This window comes from Pan troglodytes, chromosome 19, assembly GCF_028858775.2.
Source record: "Pan troglodytes isolate AG18354 chromosome 19, NHGRI_mPanTro3-v2.0_pri, whole genome shotgun sequence".
Taxonomy (NCBI): Eukaryota; Metazoa; Chordata; class Mammalia; order Primates; family Hominidae; genus Pan; species Pan troglodytes.
The window spans coordinates 12,327,519-12,351,016 of record NC_072417.2 but is presented as its reverse complement, the minus strand read 5'-3'; the positions used below and the strand labels follow the sequence as shown (position 1 = coordinate 12,351,016).

At 43.0% G+C, this 23,498-nt stretch overlaps 1 protein-coding gene across 1 annotated transcript in view; it reads right to left on the bottom strand.

The window, feature by feature from the left end:
• Positions 1-23,498, bottom strand: part of RPA1 (replication protein A1) — a 72,130-nt gene that overhangs the window by 35,359 nt on the left and 13,273 nt on the right. Inside the window, exons 3-5 of the mRNA XM_511254.8 lie at positions 22,668-22,746; positions 21,982-22,090; positions 13,481-13,569 (exon numbers count right to left, since the gene is read on the bottom strand). Coding sequence (XP_511254.3) covers positions 13,481-13,569; positions 21,982-22,090; positions 22,668-22,746 — 277 coding nt within the window. The remainder of the gene's footprint in view (positions 1-13,480; positions 13,570-21,981; positions 22,091-22,667; positions 22,747-23,498) is intronic.

The following is a 23,498-nucleotide window of genomic DNA, read 5'->3' as shown; positions in this document are numbered from 1 at the left end:
AGGCCTTGACCTCCTGGCCTCAAGCAATCCCCCCACTCAGCCTCCCCAGCAGGTGGAACTACAGTTACATGAGATCACGCCTGGATTATTTTTTGTATTTTTTTTGTAGAGACTACTTTTGTCTCTACAGCTACTCAGGCTGATCTTTAACTCCTGGGCGCAACTGATCCTCCTGCCTCGACCTCCCAAAGTGCTGCGATTACAGGTGTCAGCCATGGCACCCGGCCCATAGCCCTGTATTTCTGACTAAGCAATAAGTATCCTTCAATCCTTTCATCATCTCCATCTTCTTTTTCTTTTTAATTTTTTTTTTTTTGAGACAGGGTCTCGATCTGTCACCCAGGCTGGAGTGCACTGGTGTGATTACAGATCACTGCAGCCTTGACCTCCTGGGCTCAAGTGATCCTCCCACCTCAGCTTCCCGAGTAGCCAGGACTAGAGGAGTGTGCTATCAGGCCTGGATAATTTTTTTGTTTGTTTTCTGTAGAGACAGGGTCTCACTATGTTGCCCAGGCCAATCTTGAATTCCTGGTCTCCAGCGATCCTCCTGCCTCAGCCTCCCAAAGTGTTGGGACTGAAGGTATGAGCCACTGAGCCCAGCCCATCTTCACTATAAACACTTTTGCCCCCAAAACAGAAAATGTCCAAAGCAATCATTCAATTAAATACAACACACACACACAAAAACACTAGAAACCTGGCCAGAGGTGATAAAGCTGGGCACAATCACCTCTCTCTTGTCCTGACCGCATCCAAAGGTTTCAGAAAAATGCTAAGCATCGCTTTGTCTCAGCTCACCTTCCTAAAAGCTGAGAATGTGATAACCAATTCGCTCATTTTAACAAAACGTTACTACTGCAAAACAAAAGTGATGTGTCAATTTAATAATTTAGCCGAATAATTTACCCGATTCCCTCTCCAATTTAAAGCATCAAATTACAAATTTGTGTAAATAAAAATTAATATCTAGTAGGTTCCAGTTCTAGAAAGAGCATAATGGTGGCCTAGCCCCACATCTTCCCACTCTAAAAACCAATACAGAGCAACAGGAATGAATGCCAACTGCATACACATACATGCACGTGCACACAGACGTATACACATCCCTCATTAGAAACGACATCTTCAGTGAAACCAGGGAACAGAGAAAACCTGCACATTCCAAGTTGTATGAAAATGAAGCCCAAAACACCATAAATCAAGAACTCACACAGTGTAAGACAGAAGCAGCATGAATAATTTCAGTGTAAAAACTAAAACGGTGGCCGGGCGCAGTGGCCTCCGCCTGTAATCCCAGCACTTCAGGAGGCAGAGGTGGGCAGATCACCTGAAGTCAGGAGTTCGAGACCAGCCTGGCCAACATGGTAAAACCCCATCTCTACTAAAAATATAAAAAAATTAGCCGGGCGTGGTGGTGGGCACCTGTGGTCCCAGCTACTAGGCAAGCTGAGACAGGAGAACTGCTTGAACCCAAGAGGCAGAGGTTGCACTGAGCTGAGATTGCGCCATTGCACTCCACCCTGGGTGACAGAGAGACTCTGTCTCAAAAAAAGAAAAAAGAAAAAAAAAAAAGATCTCTAAGCATATACAAGTATATGGAAAAATCTCTAGGCCAAAAAAAAATTTTTTTTGTTGTTTTTTGAGATGGAGTCTCACTCTGTCACCCAGGCTGGAGTGCAGCGGCACAGCCCTGGCTCACTGCAGCCTCTTTCTCCCAGGCTCAAGTGATCCTCTCACCTCAGCCTCCCGGGTGGCTAGGACTGCAGGTGTGCACCACCACGCCTGGCTAGTTTTCTGTATTTCTGGTAGAGACAGGGTTTCGTCACGTTGCCCAGGCTGGTCTTAAACTCCTGAGCTCAAGCGATCTGCCAAGCTTGGCCGCCCAAAGTGTCGGGATTACAGGCGGGGGCCACCACACCTGGCCAGAAAACTTTAAAAAAACAGGATATGGCTGGGCGCAGTGCTCACGCCTGTAATCCTAGCACTTCGGGAGGCTGAAGTGGGAGAATCGCTTGAGCCCAGGAGTTTGAGACCAGCCTGAACAGCATAGTGAGGTCTCATCTCTATTAAAATAATAATAAATAAGTAAAAGCAGGATAAAAAGACAAGATAGTGTACACAGTATGCTGCCTTTTGTGTAGGCAAAGTGGAGTACGGAACGAGAATATATATTTGTATTTGGTTACATTCTCATGAAGAAATGCCTGAAGGATAAAAAGAAACCACAAAAACTTTACCTCTAGAGGGCAGCAGTGGGTGGCAGGGGCGGCAAGGGTAGGAGTAAGATTTCTCTGCACACACAATTCGGTAGCTATAACTTTAAATCATGTAACTACATTATCTTTTTGAAATCATTTAACCATATTATCTATTCAAGATTAATATTTATTAAAGAAAACAGATGTCTGATTATCTCAGTTATATTTTACATTTATTTAATTATGCAAGTTTTAATGGACAAATATATAAATGTGACATAGAGATAATTTTAATTATGTATGTAACATTCCCGCAATAGACTCACTCACACGATCTATGTACTTAAATACAATTTTCAAGTAGGCAAAAACTTTGGTATGAAGGTTAATCTTTGAAGGTCTCGGCACAATGGAAACTGTTCTCACTGGGAAATGACAAATGCTCATTCTCATTTCTTGTAGCAACCCATTGTGTGACCTTGGGGAAGTTACTTCACTGCCTCATTCACGTTTTTATTTAATGATTAAAAACTGATCTCTTCAACAGTTTCCTTTACTTCAACATTCTGCGATTGTGCTGAATTCACTGCTAAGGTCCAGACCTGAGATTCTCCAACTTTCCTTTCCTTTCCATTATCTCACTTAGGCAAAGGCCAGGACTCAGTTCCAGGTAGGAAAACGAAGACAGGATGCAAGAATTACTTCCCACCTCAGCTTTCCCAGTAGCTGGGAGTGTGAACCACCACTCCCAACTAATTTGTTTTATTTTATTTTATTTTTTTAAGACAAGTCTCACTCTGTCGCCCAGGCTGGAGTGCAATGGCACGATCTCGGCTCACTGCAACCTCCACCTCCCGGGCTCAAGCGATTCTCCTGCCTCAGCCTCCCGAGTAGCTGGGATTACAGGTGCCCGCCACCACACTCAGCTAATTTTTTTTATTTTTAGTAGAGACGGCATTTCACCATGTTGGCCAGGCTGGTCTTGAACTCCTGACCTCAGGTGATCCACCTAAGGTCCAGCCTAAGAATTACTGGGTTCAATTCCACTTACCCTTAAGTGAAAACCCTACTAATAGTAAAAGTTAGTTATGGACAAATTGAAGAACTATGTTGTTAAGGTTATTTTTATTTATTTATTTTTGAGACGGAGTTTCACTCTTGTTGTCCAGGCTGGAGTACAATGGTGCAATCTCAGCTCACTGCAACCTCCGATTCCCAGGTTCAAGCAATTCTCCTGCCTCAGCCTCCCTAGTAGCTGGGAATACAGGCGCGTGGCACTATGCCCAGCTAATTTTTTGTATTTTTAGTAGAGACGAGGTTTCACCATGTTGGCCAGGCTGGTCTCAAACTCCTGACCTCAGGTGATTCGCCCACCTCAGCATCCCAAAGTGCTGGGATTACAGGCATGGGCCACTGTGCCCAGCATATATTGGTAAATTTAAATTAAGACAGTGAATTAGTGTACTTCAGTGGGAACCAGCTAAGCACCTTTGTCTATTGGGAGCAGCAGAGACAGTTTAATTTTTAAGAAACAGCTCCTTCTCTGAGTTCAAACATAGCTTCCTACTGAGAAATCATTTGGGAAAGAGAAGATACACAGTGGAAGATTTCAAATAAGCCACATGAACATCTTCCAGCTTCTTGATGCTGACCAGCTTAAAGTCGATTTTATATTTTCAATGTCACAGTTATAATTAGTTAATATATGTACTTAATTAGTTATATGTTATTAAAATTATTCAATACACTCTGAACATTTCTTTTCTACAAATTATATCACAAATTTTTTTCCAAATATTCATGATTGACCATCATCTCTTAGTGACTTCAAGATTTAGTTCAAAAATTGGCTGATTAGTAAAACAATAAAATTATGTTGTTCTGATTACTAAAAATATCAATCTGAAAACCTAACAACCATTTGAAAATTGCCTTCTACAAGTATGTTTCGAAAACTTTAAATTTTTAACAAAGCAAGATATGTTTCATAGAAAAACTTCAATCTGACTGGCCATTTAAATTTTGATGTCGGCCCCCTGCAGGGGCTCACGTTCGTAATCCCAGCACATTGGGAGACCGAGGCAGGTGGATTACCTGAACTCAGGAGCTCAAGACCAGCTTGGACAACATGGCAAAACTCTGTTTCTACAAAAAAATATAAAACGTAGTTGGGGCCAGGCACGGTGGCTGACACCTGTAATCCCAACACTTTGGGAGGCTAAGGTGGGTGGATCACTTGAGGTCAGGAGTTCGAGACCAGCCTGGCCAACATGGTGAAATGCCGTCTCTACTAAAAATAAAAAAAATTAGCCAAGTGTGGTGGCGGGCACCTGTAATCCCAGCTACTCGGGAGGCTGAGGCAGGAGAATCGCTTGAGCCCGGGAGGTGGAGGTTGCAGTGAGCCGAGATCGTGCCATTGCACTCCAGCCTGGGTGACAGAGTGAGACTCGTCTCAAAAAAATAAAATAAAATAAAATAAAATAAAATAAAATAAAATAAAATAAAATAAATTAGTTGGGCATGGCGGTTCACGCTCCCAGCTACTGGGAAAGCTGAGGTGGGAAGATCACTTGAGCCTGGGAGGTTGAGGCTACAGTAAGCCCTGTTTGAGCCACTGCACTCCAGCCTGGATGGCAAAGCAAGAACCTGTCTCCAAATAAGTAAATAAATAAATCTTGGCCGGGCGCGGTGGCTCACGCCTGTAATCCCAACACTTTGGGAGGCTGAGGCAGGCAGATCACCTGAGGTCAGCAGTTCGAGACTAGCCTGGCCAACATGGTGAAACTTCGTCTCTACTAAAAATACAAAAACTAGCTGGGCGTGGTGGCAGGCACTTGTAATCCCAGCTACATGGGAGCCTGAGGCAGGAGAATCACTTGAACCCGGGAGGCGGAGGTTGCAGTGAGCCGAGATCGTTCCAGTGCACTCCAGCCTGGGCAACAGAGCAAAACTTCATCTCAAAAAAAAAAAAAAAAGCCGGGCACAGTGACTCACGCCAATAATCTTAGCACTTTAGGAGGCCAAGGTGGGCGGATCACTTGAGGTCAGGGGATCGAGACCAACCTGGCCAACATGGTGAAACCCCATCTCTACTAAAAATACAAAAATTAGCTGGGCATGGTGGTGTGTGCCTGTAATCCCAGCTACTGGTGAGGCTGAGGCACAAGGATAGCTTGAACCGGGAGGTGGAGGTTGCAGTGAGCCAAGATCATGCAACTGCACTCCAGCCTGGGCAACAAAGTGAGACTCCATCTTAAATAAATAAATAAATAAATATTGAGCTAATCGATATTAACATCTACTTCTTCCATGTGGACAGCAGGGACAAGAGAGCTACATTCTAAGCTGGGTGCCGTGGCTCACACCTGTAATCCTGGCACTTTGGGGGGCTCAGGTGGGCGGACTGCTTGAGCCCAGGAGTTCAAGACCAGCCTGGACAACACAGACTCCGTCGCCACAAAAAAAAAAAAAAAAAAAAAAAAATACGGTCGGGGGCAGTGGCTCACGCCTGTAATCCCAGCACTTTGGGAGGCTGAGGCGGGCAGATCACGAGGTCAGGAGATCGAGACCATCCTGGCTAACACAGTGAAACCCCGTCTCTACTGAAAATACAAAAAAATCAGCTGGGCGTGGTGGTGGGTGCCTATAGTCCCAGCTACTCAGGCAGGAGAATGGCGTGAATCCGGGAGGTGGAGCTTGCAGTCAACCGAGACCGCGCCACTGCACTCCAGCCTGGGCGACACAGTGAGACTCCGTCTCAAAAAATAAAAAAATAAAAACAAAAATTAGCAGGGTGCAGTGGTGCACGCCTGTAATCCCAGCTACTGAGGAGGCTGAGGCAAGGAGGATTGCTTGAGTCCAGGAGGCGGAGGTTGCAGTGAGCCAAGATCACGCCACTGGACTCCAGCCTGGGTGACAGTGTGAGACTCTTAAAAAAGAAAAAAAAAAAAGAGAGAGCACCACATTCTCATCTCCCATAGCGTGAAGTTAATAAACAAATGTTTCAACTGAAAAAATTAACGAAGAGCAGCACAAATGTGTTATTTAGAAATATGGAGACAAACAGAGAAGAAACAGCTGTGAGATTTGAAACAGACTGTCTCTAGACAGGAGTCAGAGGCCAAAGAAAAGTGAGGCAGGAGAATGCTGTTTTGTTTTTAAGGACACACCTCGCAAAAATATTCAACTTTTAAAACTACGTACCGGACAAATGGAGCAACAGAGACCAGCTTCACCCTAACACCTAAAATAACCCCCTCCCCCCACCAGAAAGGGAGAAAATATGTGAGACACATGGTTTTCAATGAAGGGTAGCGACTGCTGTGCACAGGAAAGCGAGTGAGTGAGTCTGCACCAGCTCAGTGCCTCGAGGGCTTAGGGGGCCTGCCAGAACCCGAGGTGCAGAAATGGGGGCCGAGAGTCTGGGGAGATCGCCGTCTAGCTGGCCGGACAGAGTAGCAGAGAAGAGAGGGCTGTACACAGAGAACTCCAGAAATGGGTGGCAGGTTTCCTGGGTAGTCAGCAGAGTCCTGGTTGGCCCGTGTGTGTGTGTGGACACGATCTGAGGCCAGGGTGAGAATCATCTGAGAAGGCCAGAGGGAACCATGCCTGTGTTTACAGCAAGCTTGAAATAGTACCTGTTTCTACCAGTCAGATGGGAAAAATTCATATTCATGGGGCACGAGGTAGAACAGTCTGTCAGGTCTCGATTCAGTATTGGGAATAACTACACCTAGACTAAATGCAGCTCTCTGATCCTCTAATAAATCTTAAAAGCAACACACCAAAAGATCAAACTGTCTCCAAGTTAACTGTATCCCTGAAAAAAGCTCAAGAATAATTACAGGATTACAAAAGTTTCTAGCACCCAACGAGGTACGAATCCCAATGTCTGGCATTCGGTCCAAGGGCCAGGCATGAAAAGCAGCAGGAAAATATGATCCATGATCGGAGAGGCCGGGATCAACTGACGGAAACAAATCCGGACTTAACACAGACACCAGAATCCACAGACAAGGACCTTACAACAAATACTGTCATTGTGCTCTGTATGTCCCAAAAATTAAGTAGAGATGTAGATGAGATTTTTAAAGACCCAAAATCAAGCTTCTAGGGATAAAAACTATACTATCTGAGAAGAAAAATACACTCAATGCGATTAACAGCAGATTAGGCTCTGCCTGAGAAACCATTAGTGAACTTGAACGGCTAGCAATAGAAAGTATACACAATGGCCAGGCACGGTAGCTTATGCCTGTAATTCAGCCTTTTGAGAGGCTAAGGCGGGAGGATTGAGGCCAGGAGTTTGAGACCAGCCTGGGCAACAAAGTGAGACCCCGCCCCTACAAATAAAAAGAAAAGAAATGAGCCGGGCATGGTGGCACTGCCATCCCAGCCCCAGTCCAGGCAGTCCACAGGCAGGCCCAGCACTCCACCTCCCAGACTACAGGTGTAGCCTGCAGTCCCAACTACTTGGGAGGCTGAGGCAGGAGGATTGCTGGAGGCCAGGAATTCAAGACCGGTGTGGGCAACATGGCAGGACTCCATGTCCACAAAAAATAAAATTAGGCCAATTATGGTGGCTCACGCCTTTAACCCCAGCACTTTGGGAGGCTGAGGCGGGCAGATCATGACGTCAAGAGATGGAGACCATCCTGGCCAACATGGTGAAACCCTATCTCTACTAAAAATACAAAAATCAGCTGAGCATGGTGGTGCGTGCCTGTAGCCCCAGCTACTCAGAAGGCTGAGGCAGGAGAATCGCTTGAACCTGGGAGGCGGAGGTTGCAGTGAGCCGAGATCGCGCCACTGCGCTCCAGCCTGGCAACAGAGTGAGACTTCGTCTCAAAAATAAATAAATAAATAAAAAACAAAATAAAATTAGCTGGGCATGGTGGCACATGCCTGTAGTCCCAGCTACTCAGGAGGTGGAGGTGGGAGGATTGCTTGAGCCCAAGGTGTTGAGGCTGCACTGAGCCGTGAATGTACCACTGTACTCCAGCCTGGGCAACAGAGCAAGACGTTGTCTCTAGGAGAGAAAAAACAAAACAAAACAAAAAAAATGCCAAAGTGGCTATGCTAATATCAAAGCAGACTTCAAAGCACAGAATTTCACCAGGGATAAAATCATTTCATAATAATAAGAGTCAATTCATCCAAGTGGACACAAGAATTCTAAATTATATAGATATTTAATAATACAGCTTTGAAATACATGAAGCAAAAACTAATAGAACTGCAGAGAGACAGAGAAACTTACAATTATTACAGTTAGAGATTTCAATATCCCTCTCAGTAAATGACAGAACAAGTAAACAGAAAAACAGTAAGGATATAGAAAAACTGAATAACACAATTTACCGACTCAACTTAATTGACATTTGTAAGACTCTGCCCAACAACAGAATACACATTCTTTTCAAGTACACACAGAATTTACCAAGAGAGACCATAATCTGGACATAAAATAAGACTCAAGGCTGGGCAAGGTGGGTCACTCCTGTAATCCCAGCACTTTGGGAGGCCAAGGCAGGCAGATCATCCGAGGTCAGGAGTTTGACACCAGCCTGGCTAACACGGCAAAACCCTGCCTTTACTAAAAATACAAAAATTAGCCAGGCATGGTGGCAGGCACCTGTAGTCCTAGCTACTTGGGAGGCTGAGATAGAAGAATCGCTTGAACCTGGGAGGTGGAGATTGCAGTGAGCCAAGATCATGCCACTGCACTCCAGCCTGGGTGAAAGAGTGAGTCTCTGTCTCAAAAAATAAAATAAAATAAAATAAAAATAAATAAATAAATAAAATAAAACAAAATAAGACTCAATACATTTAACAGGATTCAAGTCATACAAAATATGTTGTTTGATCATACTAGAATTAAATTAGATATCAAGAACAAGATCTCTAGAAAATACCCACATTTGGCTGGCACGATGGCTCATGTCTGTAATTCCAGCACTTTGGGAGGCTGAGGCACGCAGATCACTTGAGGGCAGGAGTTCAAGACCAGCCTGGCCAACATGGCAAAACCGCGTCTCTACTAAAAATATAAAAAATTAGCCAGGCATGGTGGCACACACCAATAGTCCCAGCTACTCAGGAGGCTGATGTGGGAGGATCGCTTGAACCCGGGAGGCAGAGGCTGCAGTGAGCCGAGATTGTGCCACTGCACTCTAGCCTGGGTGACAGAGCAAGACTCTGTCTCAAAAAGAAAAAGAAAAAAAGAGAAAATCCCCACATTTAAAAACTAAACACACTTCTAAATAACAGAATGTTAATGATGAAATTGAAAGGGAAATAAGAAAGTATTATGAATTGAATATGAATGAGAATATAACATATCCAAATTTGCTGGATACTTTTAAAGCAGTAGCTAAGGGCAGATTTATAATGCTACATGCCTATGTTAGAAAAAAAGATCTCAAGTCAATGAACTCCGCTTCCACCTTAAGAAACGAGAAAAAAAAAAATACAAAACCCAAAGTAAGTAGAAGAAAATAAAGATCAAAAGCATAAATCAATAGAATACAAAACATAAGAGAAAATCAATAAAACCAAAAGTTGCTCCTTTGAGATCAATAAAACTGATGAAACTCTCAAATTCTACAGACACTCAAAGGATAACAAGGAAACATATATGTATGTTATATAATATATATATATGCTATAATTCCAGCACTTTGGGAGGCTGAGGCAGGCAGATCACTTGAGGGCAGGAGTTCAAGATCAGCCTGGCCAACATGGCAAAATCCTGTCTCTACTAAAAATATAAAAAATTAAATAAAAAAAGTAAATTAAAAAAGTAAAAATTAAATAAAAATAAAAATTAAATAAATAAATAAAAACTATATATAGTTTCGTTTTGTTTTGTTTTGAGACAGAGTCTCATTCTGTCGGCCCAGCTGGAGTGCCGTGGCATGATCTCAGCTCACTGCAACCTTCGCCTCCCGGGTTCAAGTGATTCTCCTGCCTCAGCCTCACGAGTAGCTGGGACTACAGGTGCGTGCCACCACGCCTAGATAATCTTTGTATTTTTTCAGTAGAGACAAGGTTTCACCATATTGGCCAGGCTGGTCTCCAACTCCTGACCTCGTGATCCGCCCGCCTCAGCTTCCCAAAGTTTTGGGATTATGGGCGTGAGCCACAGCACCTGGCTTTTTTTTTTTTTTTTTTTTTTTTTTATGGGGTCTCACTCTGTCACCCAGGCTAGAGTGCACTGGTGCCATCTCGGCTTACTGCAACCTCCACCTCCAGGACTCAGGTAGCTGGGACCACAGGTGCAGGAGCGCCACCACATCCAGCTAATTTTTTGTATTTTTGGTAGAGACTGGGTTTTATCATGTTGCGCAGGCTGGTCTTGAACTCCCAAGCGCAAGCGATCGGCTTGCCTCGTTCTTCCCAAGGTGTTGGGATTACAAGTGTGAGCCACCGCACCCAGCTGGAAATATATTTTTTTAATCCATATGATAATTTCTAATAATTGGGGTGTTTAGAATATTTATATTTCTATAGACTAATAAATTCAAGAACTTAAATGAAATTAAATTCCTTGAAGCACATAATCTACCAAAGTCTACTCAAGAAGGGTGCTTGAATAACCCTGTATCTCTCTATTAAAGAAACTGAACTTACAGTTTAAGACTTTTCCATTAAAAAAAAAAAATCAGGCCCAGATGACTTCACTGGTGAATTCAACTGAACATCTAAGGAAGAAGTACCAAGTCTACACAAACTGCTGCAGAAAATTTAAGACGGAACACTTCCCAACTTATTCCATAAGGTCAGGGTTACTCAGGTATCAAAATCAGAGATGTAACAATAAAAGAAAACTAAAGAAAAATATCTCTCGTGAATACCGATACAAAAATTCTAAACAAAGTAAATCAGATCAAAGGGATATAGCAAATCAAATCCAACAATATGTAAAAAGAATAATACATCATGACGTAGACTTATCCCAGAGATCCCAGATTGGTTTAGCGCTCAAAAACCAATCAACGTGGCTGAGCGCAATGTAATCCCAGCACTTTGGGAGGCCCAGGCGGGTGGACCACTTGAGGTCAGGAGTTCAAGACCAGCCTGGCCAACATGGCAAAACCCTGTCTCTACTAAACACACACACACACACACACACACACACAATTTTAGCCGGGTGTGGTGTCATACACCTGTAATCCCAGCTACTCTGAGGCTGAGGCACGAGAATCACTTGAACCCAGGAGGCGGAGGTTGCAGTGAGCCGAGAAGGCACCACTGCACTCCAGCCTGGGTCATGCAATCAGACTGTCTCAAAAAAAAAAAAATCAATCAATGTAACTCACCATATTAACTAACAAAGAAAACCACATGATCATCAGATCATCAGCAAGCACAGAAAATGCATTTGACAAAACTCACCATCCATTTCTGATGAAAGCCCTCAGCAACTAGGAACAGAAATAAACTTCTTTACTTCTGATAAAAAGACTCTAAGAAAACCCTACAGTTAACATGACATTTAATGGTGAAAGTCTGAATGCTTTCTCCCTGAGATCAGGAACAAGACAAAGATAACGAGCAAGGCTGAAGATGTTTTCTAATGTATTAGCCATTTGTTTTCCTTCTATAGTGAACCATCTATTTTTCTCCAATGCCTGCTTTGCTAATGAAGTACTTTATTCCTTAATATGTAAAAAATTCAATAAATAGTAAAGATAGTAACCCTTTGTCAATCCTATGAGTTGCAAATATTTTATCCTAGTTTACACACTTTTAATTTTTTGCAGTGGGGAATAGCGGACACTTGCTGTGTCCCCAGGCTGGAGGGCAGTGGTGCCATCACAGCTGACTGCAGCCTCAACCTCCCAGACTCAAGTAATCCCCCCACCTCATCCTCCCAAGTAGCTGAGACTACAGGTGTGAGCCACCACACCTGGCTAAGTTTTTAAAAAATTATTGCAGAGATGGGGTCTTCCTGTGTTACCCAGGCTGGTCTCCTCCTCCTGCACTCAAAGCAGTTCTTCCACCTCAGCCTCCTAAAGTGCAGGGATTACAGGTGTGAGGGACCGTGCCTGGTTTCCTATTTTTAATATGTAATTTTAAAATCTCAATGTAATCAAATATTCATTGTGAATTATTCCAATCTATTTGTGCAGCCTCTTCCTCTTGATTTTTGATGGTTTCATTTTCTAACTTGAAAAAATACATCTCAAATTTATTTTGGTGTCAAGTGAGGCTTTTATTTTTTGACTTGGTGTAAGGTCAAACAATCCTTTCCTTTAATGGGGCCAGTGATTTGAAGATTCTTTTTGCCTTTCTCTAGAATTGTCTGAAGTAATGACTTTTTTTTCAGCTTCTTTTAGGATGCAAAGAAAAAATGGACTTTTTTTATTTCAATGTGCTTTTCTATACATTTTCATGAGAAAATTAAATCATTAGTAATTTCACCATCAAGAGATAATCACAGTAAAACAACGTTATATATTCAACTTGTTTCAACAAATACTAAACGCCAGCCTCAAGTTAGGCACTAGAACAAACATGATCTCTACCTTCACACAGTTTACTCATGGCTTAGCAGTAAATAGAGATAATTCTAAAAGCTACCAGTGCAGTGAGTGTTATCACAGGAGTACAGACTGCGTGCTTCACACTTTTGAAAAACAAAAGTGTACATAAGATAAATCTTAGGAAAACACGTTTCTCATTAATATTACAGATATCCTGTAGTATCCTATATTACTGTGATATCCTAGATTTTTTTTTAGTCTAGTATAATTGAATCTTTGTCCATTACTTTCTTACTTTTTTCGAGACAGAGTCTCGCTCTGTTACCCAGGCTGGAGTGCAGTGGCACGATCTCGGCTCACTGAAACCTCCGTCTCCTGGGTTCAAGCGATTTCCCTGCCTCAGCCTTCTGAGTAGCTGGGATTACAGGGGCGGGCCTCTATGGCTAGCTACTTTTTGTATTTTTAGTAGAGATGGAGTTTTGCCATGCTGGCCAGACTGGTCTCGAACTCCTGACGTCAAGTGATCTACCTGCTTTGGCCTCCCAAAGTGCTGGGATTACAGGTGTGAGCCACCGTGCACCCAGCCCATTTGTCCATTGCTTTCTAATTGTGCCCTTTCTTTATACATCATTTCTTTAGAATTGAAAAAGCCTGACAGAATAGCCTGGTTCCTAGACCTCAGAATCACTATCATTTTATTAACACTAACAAGTCAAACTGAATCCAAAAGGTAGAACTCCGAATATATAAAGAGGTATTCAGTTGAGTGCTACAACCTACGCCAAAGCATTTTACCTTCATTATAGGGCACTGGATTGCCAATCTTCACTCCAACTGCTTCAGCTGACTTCAAAACTTCTAATTCCATCAAGATAACTACTCTCCTGCAAAAGCAGACAAACAGAAACAGGTTAGAAAAACAAATTCCGTTCAAATGATAAGCTACTCAAAATGCTTTCCCCGATGATCATTGTGATGAACTATTTTCCATTTGTCATCTGTTTACATAAATATTTCTCTTCATCTTTTGCCGCATCATTATCAAGTGATTGCAGGGTTTTCAGTTCCCAACTAGTTCCTTAATTAAAATGCAGTGTTCTCGCTACGCACCGTATCTTCAAGGAGCAACCGACGTGGTAAGAATTTAGATTACTAAACACAAGAATATATGGCATAAAAAGAGATGAACTGTTTTCAGAAACACATACTTATCTCAACAATGACTTTTTCCCAGTGAAAACCAATTATGACAATAGATATTTTTAAAAATGTAATAATGACCCATTTTTAAGAACTTACAGTTCTTTTGCTTTTTAACTCTAATTAAAACCTTGTGATAACTTCCCAATGACCTTAGGCCACAAAGAAAAACCTGGGCCATGGCTTGCCTGGCCTGGCCTTGCTAACCCCCCTCCCGCGCTGCTGCCTGCCCCCAGCCCTCTGCCCTCTGCCCTTCCTGTTTTCTTTCAGTTCCACCACATGGGACAGTCCCTCTTGCCACAAGGCCTTTGTCCGTGCTGCTCTGAGATTGCGGTGTTGTGTTCCTTCTCATTTTGCCTCATCTAATACTCATTTTTTAGCTCTCATCTCAAACATCACTTCAAGAGACACTTCCTTAATCTCTAGTTGAGATCAGGTTGCTTTGTTCTAGTCTTTCCTACAGCCTTGATTTCTTTCCTTCAGAACACTCTGCTTCGTCTTAATTATATGTTCATTAGTGATTATTATTCTCTCTCTCTCCTACTAGACTGTACTGTCAATAAAGACAGGTATCCCTCAGTGCTTAATGAAGCAAATGGCCCACAGTTGTTGCTCAATACATACTTGATGAGCATATCACAATGTCTGCATTTTAAAAAGAAGGAATTTAATGGGACATGACTGGAGGCAGGGAGACCAAGAGAAGAGACAAAATGACAGAGGCCTGAATGAGGTTAGTTGCAGGGGAGCTGAAGAAACAGGCTTAGGGCAATATTTAAGCAATAATCTACCCAATTTCATCACGTTTTACACTTTAAATGGTCTGACTGCTGTTTTTGGATTTTTACATACAATCAATTGTTTGTTTTAAATGGTCTGACTGCTATAATTTGGATTTTTACATACAATCAATCGGTGGGTGCTACCCTTATCAGGTTTCACATCAGAGTTTCAATAAGATAAGCCTGAAATTATCTGTTCCTGAAAATGGTATCCAGATTCCCTGTAATAACTATCTGATACTTAGTGGCAGATATTTAACTACTTTCCAAATTATACAAATCACTCCAGAACATATAAAAATAGAAGGCCTATGAATCATTTAGTATGACTCTAATACTAAAACCTAAGACAAAACACACACACAAAACCAAAACTAATTTCATCCTGCAATATCCCATAAATCCTCAATAAAATATCAGCAAGATGAACCTAGCAGCATATTAAAAGAATACACTAATATCAACTTACAGAGAATACAGATGACAAGGACACATTAAGTGACTTTACAGGGATGCAATCAGCCAAATCCAGACTGGGGGAAACTGCACGAGGTGAAGGATAAATGACCTGGTTTCTTCAGCAAATAAACAGTAAAGGAGAAAAAAGGCAGACGCAGAGCCTACAGATTCAGAGAGACTTAACAGACCATCAATCTACCGTCACAGGAAACTTATTTTGGATTCTGATTCATATAGATTGTGCGGGCACACACACGCACACGCACATACACATGCACACATACGACAAGATGGAAATACAACACGGACGGTATTTTTTTAGGTGTGAAATGGGATAGTGTCTTTTTAAGAGTTTTTATCTTTCAAAAATACATACTAAAATATTTATGGATGAAATAATATGATGTCTGAGATTTACCTCAAAATTACAGAGGATAGTGGACGTTGAAAGGATGGAGATAGAGCAAAACTGGACAACAGATGACAATTTGGAGCTGAATGATGGGCTATATGGGGATTCATCAGACTACTGTGTATTCTGTCTATGTTTGTAGATGTTTAAAGTTTTCCAGAAAAAAGATTTTAAAAAATAAAAAGAGAAAATTAGCAAGCTAAGAATTCTTCTTATTTTTTTTTTTTGAGAGAGAGTCTCACTCTGTCACCCAGGCTAGAGCGCAGTGGCACAATCTCAGCTCACTGCAACCTCCACCTCCCAGGTTCAAGCAATTTTCCTGCCTCGGCCTCTTGAGTAGCTGGGATTACAGGCACCCGCCACCACACCTGGCTAATTTTTGTATTTTTAGTAGAGACAGGGTTTCACCATGTTGGCCAGGCTGGTCTCGAACTCCCCATCTCAGGTGATCCACCTGCCTCAGCCTCCCAAAGTGCTGGGATTACAGGCATGAGCCACCAGCACAGCCTAGGATTTTTTTTTTAAGGCAGGATTTATTGCAAGAATGAAACAAGAGTTGAATTATTAGGCAATCTTTTTTTTTTTTTTTTTTGAGACGGAGTCTTGCTCTGTCACCCAGGCTAGAGTACAGTGGGGCGATCTCAACTCACTGCAACCTCCGCCTCCTGGTTTCAAGTGATTCTCTTGCCTCAGCCTCCCGAGTAGCTGGGACTATTAGGCGTGTGCCACCATGCCTGGCTAATTTTTGTATTTTCAGTAGAGATGGTGTTTCACCATGTTGGCCAGCCAGGCTGGTCTTGAACTCCCCACCTCAGGTGATCCACCTGCATTGGCCTCCCAAGGTGCTGGGATTACAGGCGTGAGCCACCAGCCTAGCCTAGGATTATTTTTTTAAGGCAGGATTTATCGCAAGAATGAAACAAGAGTTGAATATTAGGCAATCTTTTTTTTTTTTTGAGATGGAGTCTTGCCCTGTTGCCCAGGCTAGAGTGCAGTGGGGCGATCTCAACTCACTGCAACCTCCATCTCCCAGGTTCAAGTGATTCTCCTGCCTCAGTCTCCCAAGTAGCGGGGACTATAGGCGTGTGCCACCATGCCTGGCTAATTTTTGTATTTTCAGTAGAGACAGGGTTTCACCACGTTGGCCAGGCTGGTCTCGAACTACTGACCTCAAGTGATCCACCCACCTCGGCCTCCTAAAGTGTTGAGATTACAGGCATGAGCCACCACGTCCAGCCTAGATAATCTATTAAAATAGTTCATTATGTTAATGGATTAAAAACAAATATGATCATATCAAGATGTAGTAAAAGCTTTGAAAGAATTTACAAGCCATTTATGATGAAATCCTGAGGACTTAAAAAATAAAACCTGCACCTGGTAAACTGCGTGTTTTTCCACGATCAACACTGCATTGAACAGTGAAACCAAAAGCATTTCCATGAAAATCAGGCAACTGCTGACATTACCATGGTCCAACAAAGTTTTGACAGCGCTGTCAATACAGTAAAATTTAAAAAAAAAAAAAAAAAGACAAATATGAGAATAAGGAATGCCGGGCGCGGTGGCTCACGCCTGTAATCCCAGCACTTTGGGAGGCCGAGGTGGGCAGATCATGAGGTCAGGAGATCGAGATCATCCTGGCTAACACAGTGAAACCCCGTCTCTACTAAAAATACAAAAAATCAGCCGGGCGTGGCGGTGGGCACCTGTAGTCCCAGCTACTGGGGAGGCTGAGGCAGGAGAATGGCGTGAACCCGGGAGGCGGAGCTTGCAGTGAGCCGAGATCGCACCACTGCACTCCAGCCTGAGCGACAGAGCAAGACTCCGTCTCAAAAAAAAAAAAGAACAGCCAACAAAAATTTGGAGGGAAAAAGTAAAGAAAGACGTTGTCTATAAACTACTAAATAGTCTACAGAGAAGTTTAACTGAAACTCTATGGAGTGTAATTTGAAGTACTGGCAAGAACAGGGAAAAACTCCACACGCGCTGTTGGCAGGGAGGTAAACTGGTGTATACACTTTGAACAATAGCCTCAAAAAGTTAACCATAAAATGACCATTTAGCCTAGCAATTCCTTTCCTAGACAGATTATCTATAAAAGAAATGGAAACGTCTGTCCACAAAAAACTTGTACACAAATGTTCATAGAATTATTAGTAATAGCAAGCAGGCAGAAATAATCCGAATGCCCATCAACTAACGAATAGATACACAAAATGTGATGTATCTAGACAACAGAGGATTATCCTGCCATAAAAAGGAACAGGCTGGGTGCGGTGGCTCACACCTGTAATCCCAGGACTTTGGGAGGCCGAGGCGGGTGGATCACAAGGTCAGGAGTTTAAGGCCAGCCTGGCCAAGATGGTGAAACCCCGTCTCTACTAAAAATACAAAAAAATTAGCCAGGCATGGTGGTGCACATCTGTAATCCCAGCTACCCAGGAGGCTGAGGCAGAGAATTGCTTGAACCCGGGAGGCAGAGGTTGTAGTGAGCCGAGATGGCACCATTGCACTCCAGCCTGGGCAAGAAAAACTTGTCACCCAGGATGGAGTACAATGGTGCAATCTTGACTCACTGCAACTTCTGCCTCCCGGGTTGAAGCAATTCTCCTGCCTCAGCCTCCCGAGTAGCTGGGATTACAGGTGTGTGCCACCATGCCCGGCTGATTTTTGTATTTTTAGTAGAGACGGATTTCACCATGTTGACCAGGCTGGTCTCAAACTCCTGACCTCAGGTGATCTGCCTGCCTCAGCCTCCCAAAGTGCTGGGATTACAGGCATGAGCCACCGTGCCTGGCTGATAATTATTCTTTAAAATATTACTAATACACAGTATGTTGACAAGCTTAATGGCAAACACTTCTTTTTAAATAACATGTTTATTGAGATATCATTCACGTACCGTAATGAACTCACCCTTCCAGAGTGGATAATCCTATGGGTTCTGCATTTCGCAGTTATGCAAGCATCACCACTACCTCACTTTAGAACACGGTTGTCATCAGCAAAAGAAACCATGTGTACAATGACAGTCACTCCACACTCTACCACCCCTGAGAACCAGTCAGTGAATTTGTTTCTATGGATTTGTCTATTCAGAGATACGCTTTTTTTTTTTGGAGATGGGGTCTTGCTCTGTAACCGAGGCTGGAGTCTCGGCTCACTGCAACCTCCGCCTCTTGGGTTCAGGCGATTCTCCTGCCTCAGCCTCCTGAGTAGCTGAGATTACAGGCCGCACCCGCCACCACGCCCAGCTAATTTGTGTATTTTTAGTAGAGATGGGGTTTCACCATGTTGGCCAGGCTGGTTTCGATCTCCTGACCTTGTGATCTGCCCCACCTCAGCCTCTCAAAGTGCTGGGATTACAGGCGTGAGCCACTGTGCCTGGCCAATAGATACTCTTATATAACATTTATGAGTATAATTGGTATACTTTCCACAGATGTCCTTTGACCCCACAATACAAATTCTAATAATCTGTTATTCAGAAATAAAAGCATAAACACGTTAAGATAAAGTACAAGGATGACTGCTCAAGTCCTGTTTAGAATAAACCTGAATGATCACCAAAAAAGCAAGGAGTAAATAAACCCAGCCGCACACACAGGCTCTCAGCAGAGGTACAAAAGAATATGAGGCAAGCCTGCAAGCTGAGGCAGTGCCATCAGGCAAAGCCCAGGGGAGTGGAGCTGTCTCCGTGACTGGAGAGAGTGGGCTGTGAAGTTTCCCAGCAAGGACTGCACTCAATCCCAGCAACGCTTCCACCCTCTCCCACAACCATGCCCTGGAGGATAGAAAAGTGGCTGCAAAACACCACTTAAGCGCTCCAAGATAGCCTGGAGTGGAAGATAAAAAGTCCCAAGTGAGAAGGTTGGCAACATGTACCTAGCCTAGACTATGTCAGAGCAAATACCAAGTCTGGACAGGGCTGTCCACATTAAGCATGAACAAAATAAAAAGGGATGATGACAAAGCAACAATGCAATACACAACAGTGCATAAAAGGGAAAGCAACAGGGAGGCAAAGACGATTAAAGAACCCACTCTGGAGGAAAGTACAAGCCAAGAAAAGGAGTGACACTTCCCAAAAGCGATTGGCAAAATAAGTACGACTATATGAATCCAACAAATTAACAGTCAAAAGATGAGCTAAAACAAGAGACTAAGAAGAAAAGGGAGCTTGAACAGCTAAGAAAAAAACAGAACAAAATCAATACTACTATACGTCTAATAATTTATAAAGATTGAGGAGTAGAAGAGAGAAAACTAAAAACTGTACTATTATGTTGGAAAACCTCGAAGCAAGCCAATGCGTCCATCAGAAAAAAGGTTAAAGTAAAGACCTATGCGGAGATCAAAGTTATCTACAACGTATGTAAAAACTGGAACTCAATAAGTGAAATAGAAAACAACATTAAGGAATAACACACAGAAAAACTTCGTTGAAAAGAACTGAATCGGCAGACTGAACGAGCATACCACATACCAGAAAAAAAAAAAGAATATGGACGGCCGGCCGCGGTGGCTCACGCCTGTAATCCCAGCACTTTGGGAGGCTGAGGCGGGTGGATCACGAGGTCAGGAGATCGAGACCATCCTGGCTAACATGGTGAAACCCCGTCTCTACTAAAAATACAAAACAAAATTAGCCAGGCGTGGTGGTGGGCGCCTGTAGTCCCAGCTACTCGGGAGGCTGAGGTGGGAGAATCACCTGAGCCCGGGAGGTCAAGGCTACAGTGAGCCCTGATGGTGCCACTGCACTCCCGCCTGGGCAACCAGAGTGAGGCCTCAGGAGAAAAAAAATAAAAATAAAAATAAAAAGCAAAGCTTCCTACAAGGGAAGAAATCAAACCAGGCTGGCCTTAAGACTTCTCCAGATCAACATTCAATGCCAGAAGACAAAATTCTGAGGGTAAAACCACATAACCTAACAATAGACAGCCAGGCAAGTAGTCATTCTAGCATAAAGACCAACAGGCTGATAATGGGGAAGACGGCATTAAAGAGCCCGTCCAGAAAAAAGTTCTTGAGTGAAATCCAACCAACACAGAGATAAAGAGGTAGGAAAAAAGAACAGCTGGAGAAAATGTAAGAGTCCTAAAATCAGTATAACAGAATTTAAAAAACTAATTACTTAAACCTCTTAGTATTGTTATCATTTTTTATCTCAGTTTTTGTTGTTGTTTTGGTCTTTTTTGAGACAGGGTCTTACTCTCCTGCCCAGCCTGGAGTGCAGTGGCGTGATCTCAGCTCACTGCAGCCTTCACCTCTCAGGGCTCAGGCCACTCTCTCTCCTCAGCCTTCCGAGTAGCTGGGACCACAGGCACATGATATAACGCCCAGCTAACTTTTCCTTTTTTTCGTAGAGACAAGGTCTCACCATATTGTCCAGGCTGGTCGCAAACTCCTGGGCTCAAGTGATCCTCCCTACCTGGTCTCCCAAAGTGTTGGCATGACAGGTGTGAGCCACTGCACCTTGCCTGAAATCAGTCATGTTTTAGCAATGAGAGTAACAGTTCTGTTCATCACTGTATGTCTAGCATGCAGTAACTTGTCCGTGTACAACACATTCTTTTTTTAAATTTATTTTTTTAGAGATGGCCTCTTGCTGTGCTGCCCAGGCTGAAGTGCGGCGGTGCAATCACAGCTCACTGCAGTCTCAAACTCCTGGGGTTAGGGAATCCTCCCACTTCAGCCTCCCATGTAGCTAGGACTGTAGCGTGTGCCGCCACACCTCACTAATTTAACTTTTTTTTTTTGTAGAGACAGGGCCTGGCTATGTCACCCAGGCTGGTCTCAAACTCCTGGCCTCAAGCAATCCTCCCACCTTAGCACCACAAAGCGCTGGGATTACAGGCATGAGCCACCACATGTGGTTCAATGTATTCTATATTGGCTAAATACAGCATTTAATATAAAAGATTCAAGATTGCACACACACACAGACACACACACACACACACAAAGCAGCATTACAAAATAATTATCATTTTCTGCTGTAAAATAAAGTACCTCTTTTCATTAAAAGATACTTTTGAGGCCGGGCATGATGGCTCGCACCTGTAATCCCAGCACTTTGGGAGGCTGAGGTGGGCAGATTGCCTGATCTCAGGAGTTTGAGACCAGCCTGGGCAACGTAGCAAAACCCCGTTTCTACCAAAGACAAACAAAAGAGATAAGATCCTTTTGGGGGAAATCCTAAAAACGCGGCTTCTGAAGAAATTAGAAATAACAAGATTTCTGCGTTCTACTTTAATCTTCTGCTCTGAAATTTCCAACTTGTTTCCATGTTTCTCCTCCTTGGGTGCCATGCGTTAGCTACCTGAGTTCTTAACTGAAAAGCTGCTGATTCTTAGCTGAAAACTCACTATTGCCTTTTTTATTCCTAAATTCGTTCCCATTCTACAATACAATAAGACAGAAAAAAACATACCACATACCTTCCGTCTTTCAGAGTGTTCACAATAAATCTGTGAATCTGGCATACACAGTTGCTGGACAATTGTTCTTCCTCCACGAGAGGGTTCAACTGTGTTGCCAACATGAAAGCTGAAAAGCACAGAGATTTCTTTAGCCTCCCAAATCCTGCAGTCTTAAGCCTCTGAGAGCTACTCATACCTGTGCTAGCAAAGAAAAATGCCTTAAATATGCTCCTGAAATTAAAACTAGGCAGGCTCTGCAGAGTGAAAAACTGTATTTTGCTGCCTGTTAAACATTTGCTGCTACTCTTAAATGTGTGAATTTGTTAAAGTGGCCAAAATCATTTAAAAATTCTCTCCCTTCTCCCCTTTACAGCTTCCAACACAGAAATAAAACCCCAGAAAAGGAAAGTATAGGGCAGCTGACCCCTCGCACTCAGTCGATGTCAATATCATCCTTAGGGAAATTAATCAGAGAAAACACAGAACACCAGTTAGAGAAAATTAATTAAGCCAAGTGGCAGCTTTCCACTACCTCCAGTCTATTGTTAGAATGCTCTCTGACAGCTGCAATTGTGTCTGAATGAAGTACATAGCCAAGCAAGTACGGACTTCACGAATGCCCCCAAATTATGGCAACCAAAGGGCCAGGTGTGCTTCTACTATTTAAATACTCACACATTTCTAGATGGATACATCATACTCACAGGATAGAGTGTTCAATCCATCACTCATGAGCAGTCGATAACGCGGCGGACTATTCCCCGTAGTAATGGGACGGATGTTCTAGGACAGAAAACTTGATTCATTAGCCAGGTTGTCTGCCCCGTCCCCAGGGATACGTAAACCGAAGTGGCAGGAGAGTGGGTTTGCCATTAGTTCAACACAAACTAACTAACTGCCCATTCTCTTGACACTTAAATCCAAGTAAAAGAAAACTGAATTTGATGATTTTCCCACTAACCTCCCTCCACTAACATTATTAAACACAACAGAGAGGGAAGTAAAACGAGCTGCCTATACTCTTGTGTTCTCACCCCTGACTCAAATTTGGTTAAAAATCAATTACCAAAATAATAATAATAATAATAATGAAGCACCCAATATACAGAAGGTGCTGTGTAGGAAACATGCTAAAAATACAAAATGAATAAAAAGAATCCTTGTCCTGAAGGGGCTAACAACTGGGGTGGAGATGGAGGCAGAGAGACGTAAGTGACATGTGTCCATGATCAGGCGGCAGAGCTGGGACCTTTATCCCCACCTGAGAGAGAGCAGAGGCAGGTTTCCAAAGCAAGTGACACCTGCACCCAGAGCCCCAAGCTGACCCACAGCTCGGGTGGTGCAGCAGAGAGACCCATCAGACCGGCCGACTGAAAACCTGCAGGGGTGAGCCCACCATTCTGCTTCTATTTTTCAAAACTCCCAATGAAGTTTGAGAACCCCTTAAATAAATGATGTGTTAACTGAAGAATGTGAAGGAGACAAGTTCATACTAGATATATTTCTGGAGGTCATATGAAAGGCCAATGTGAACA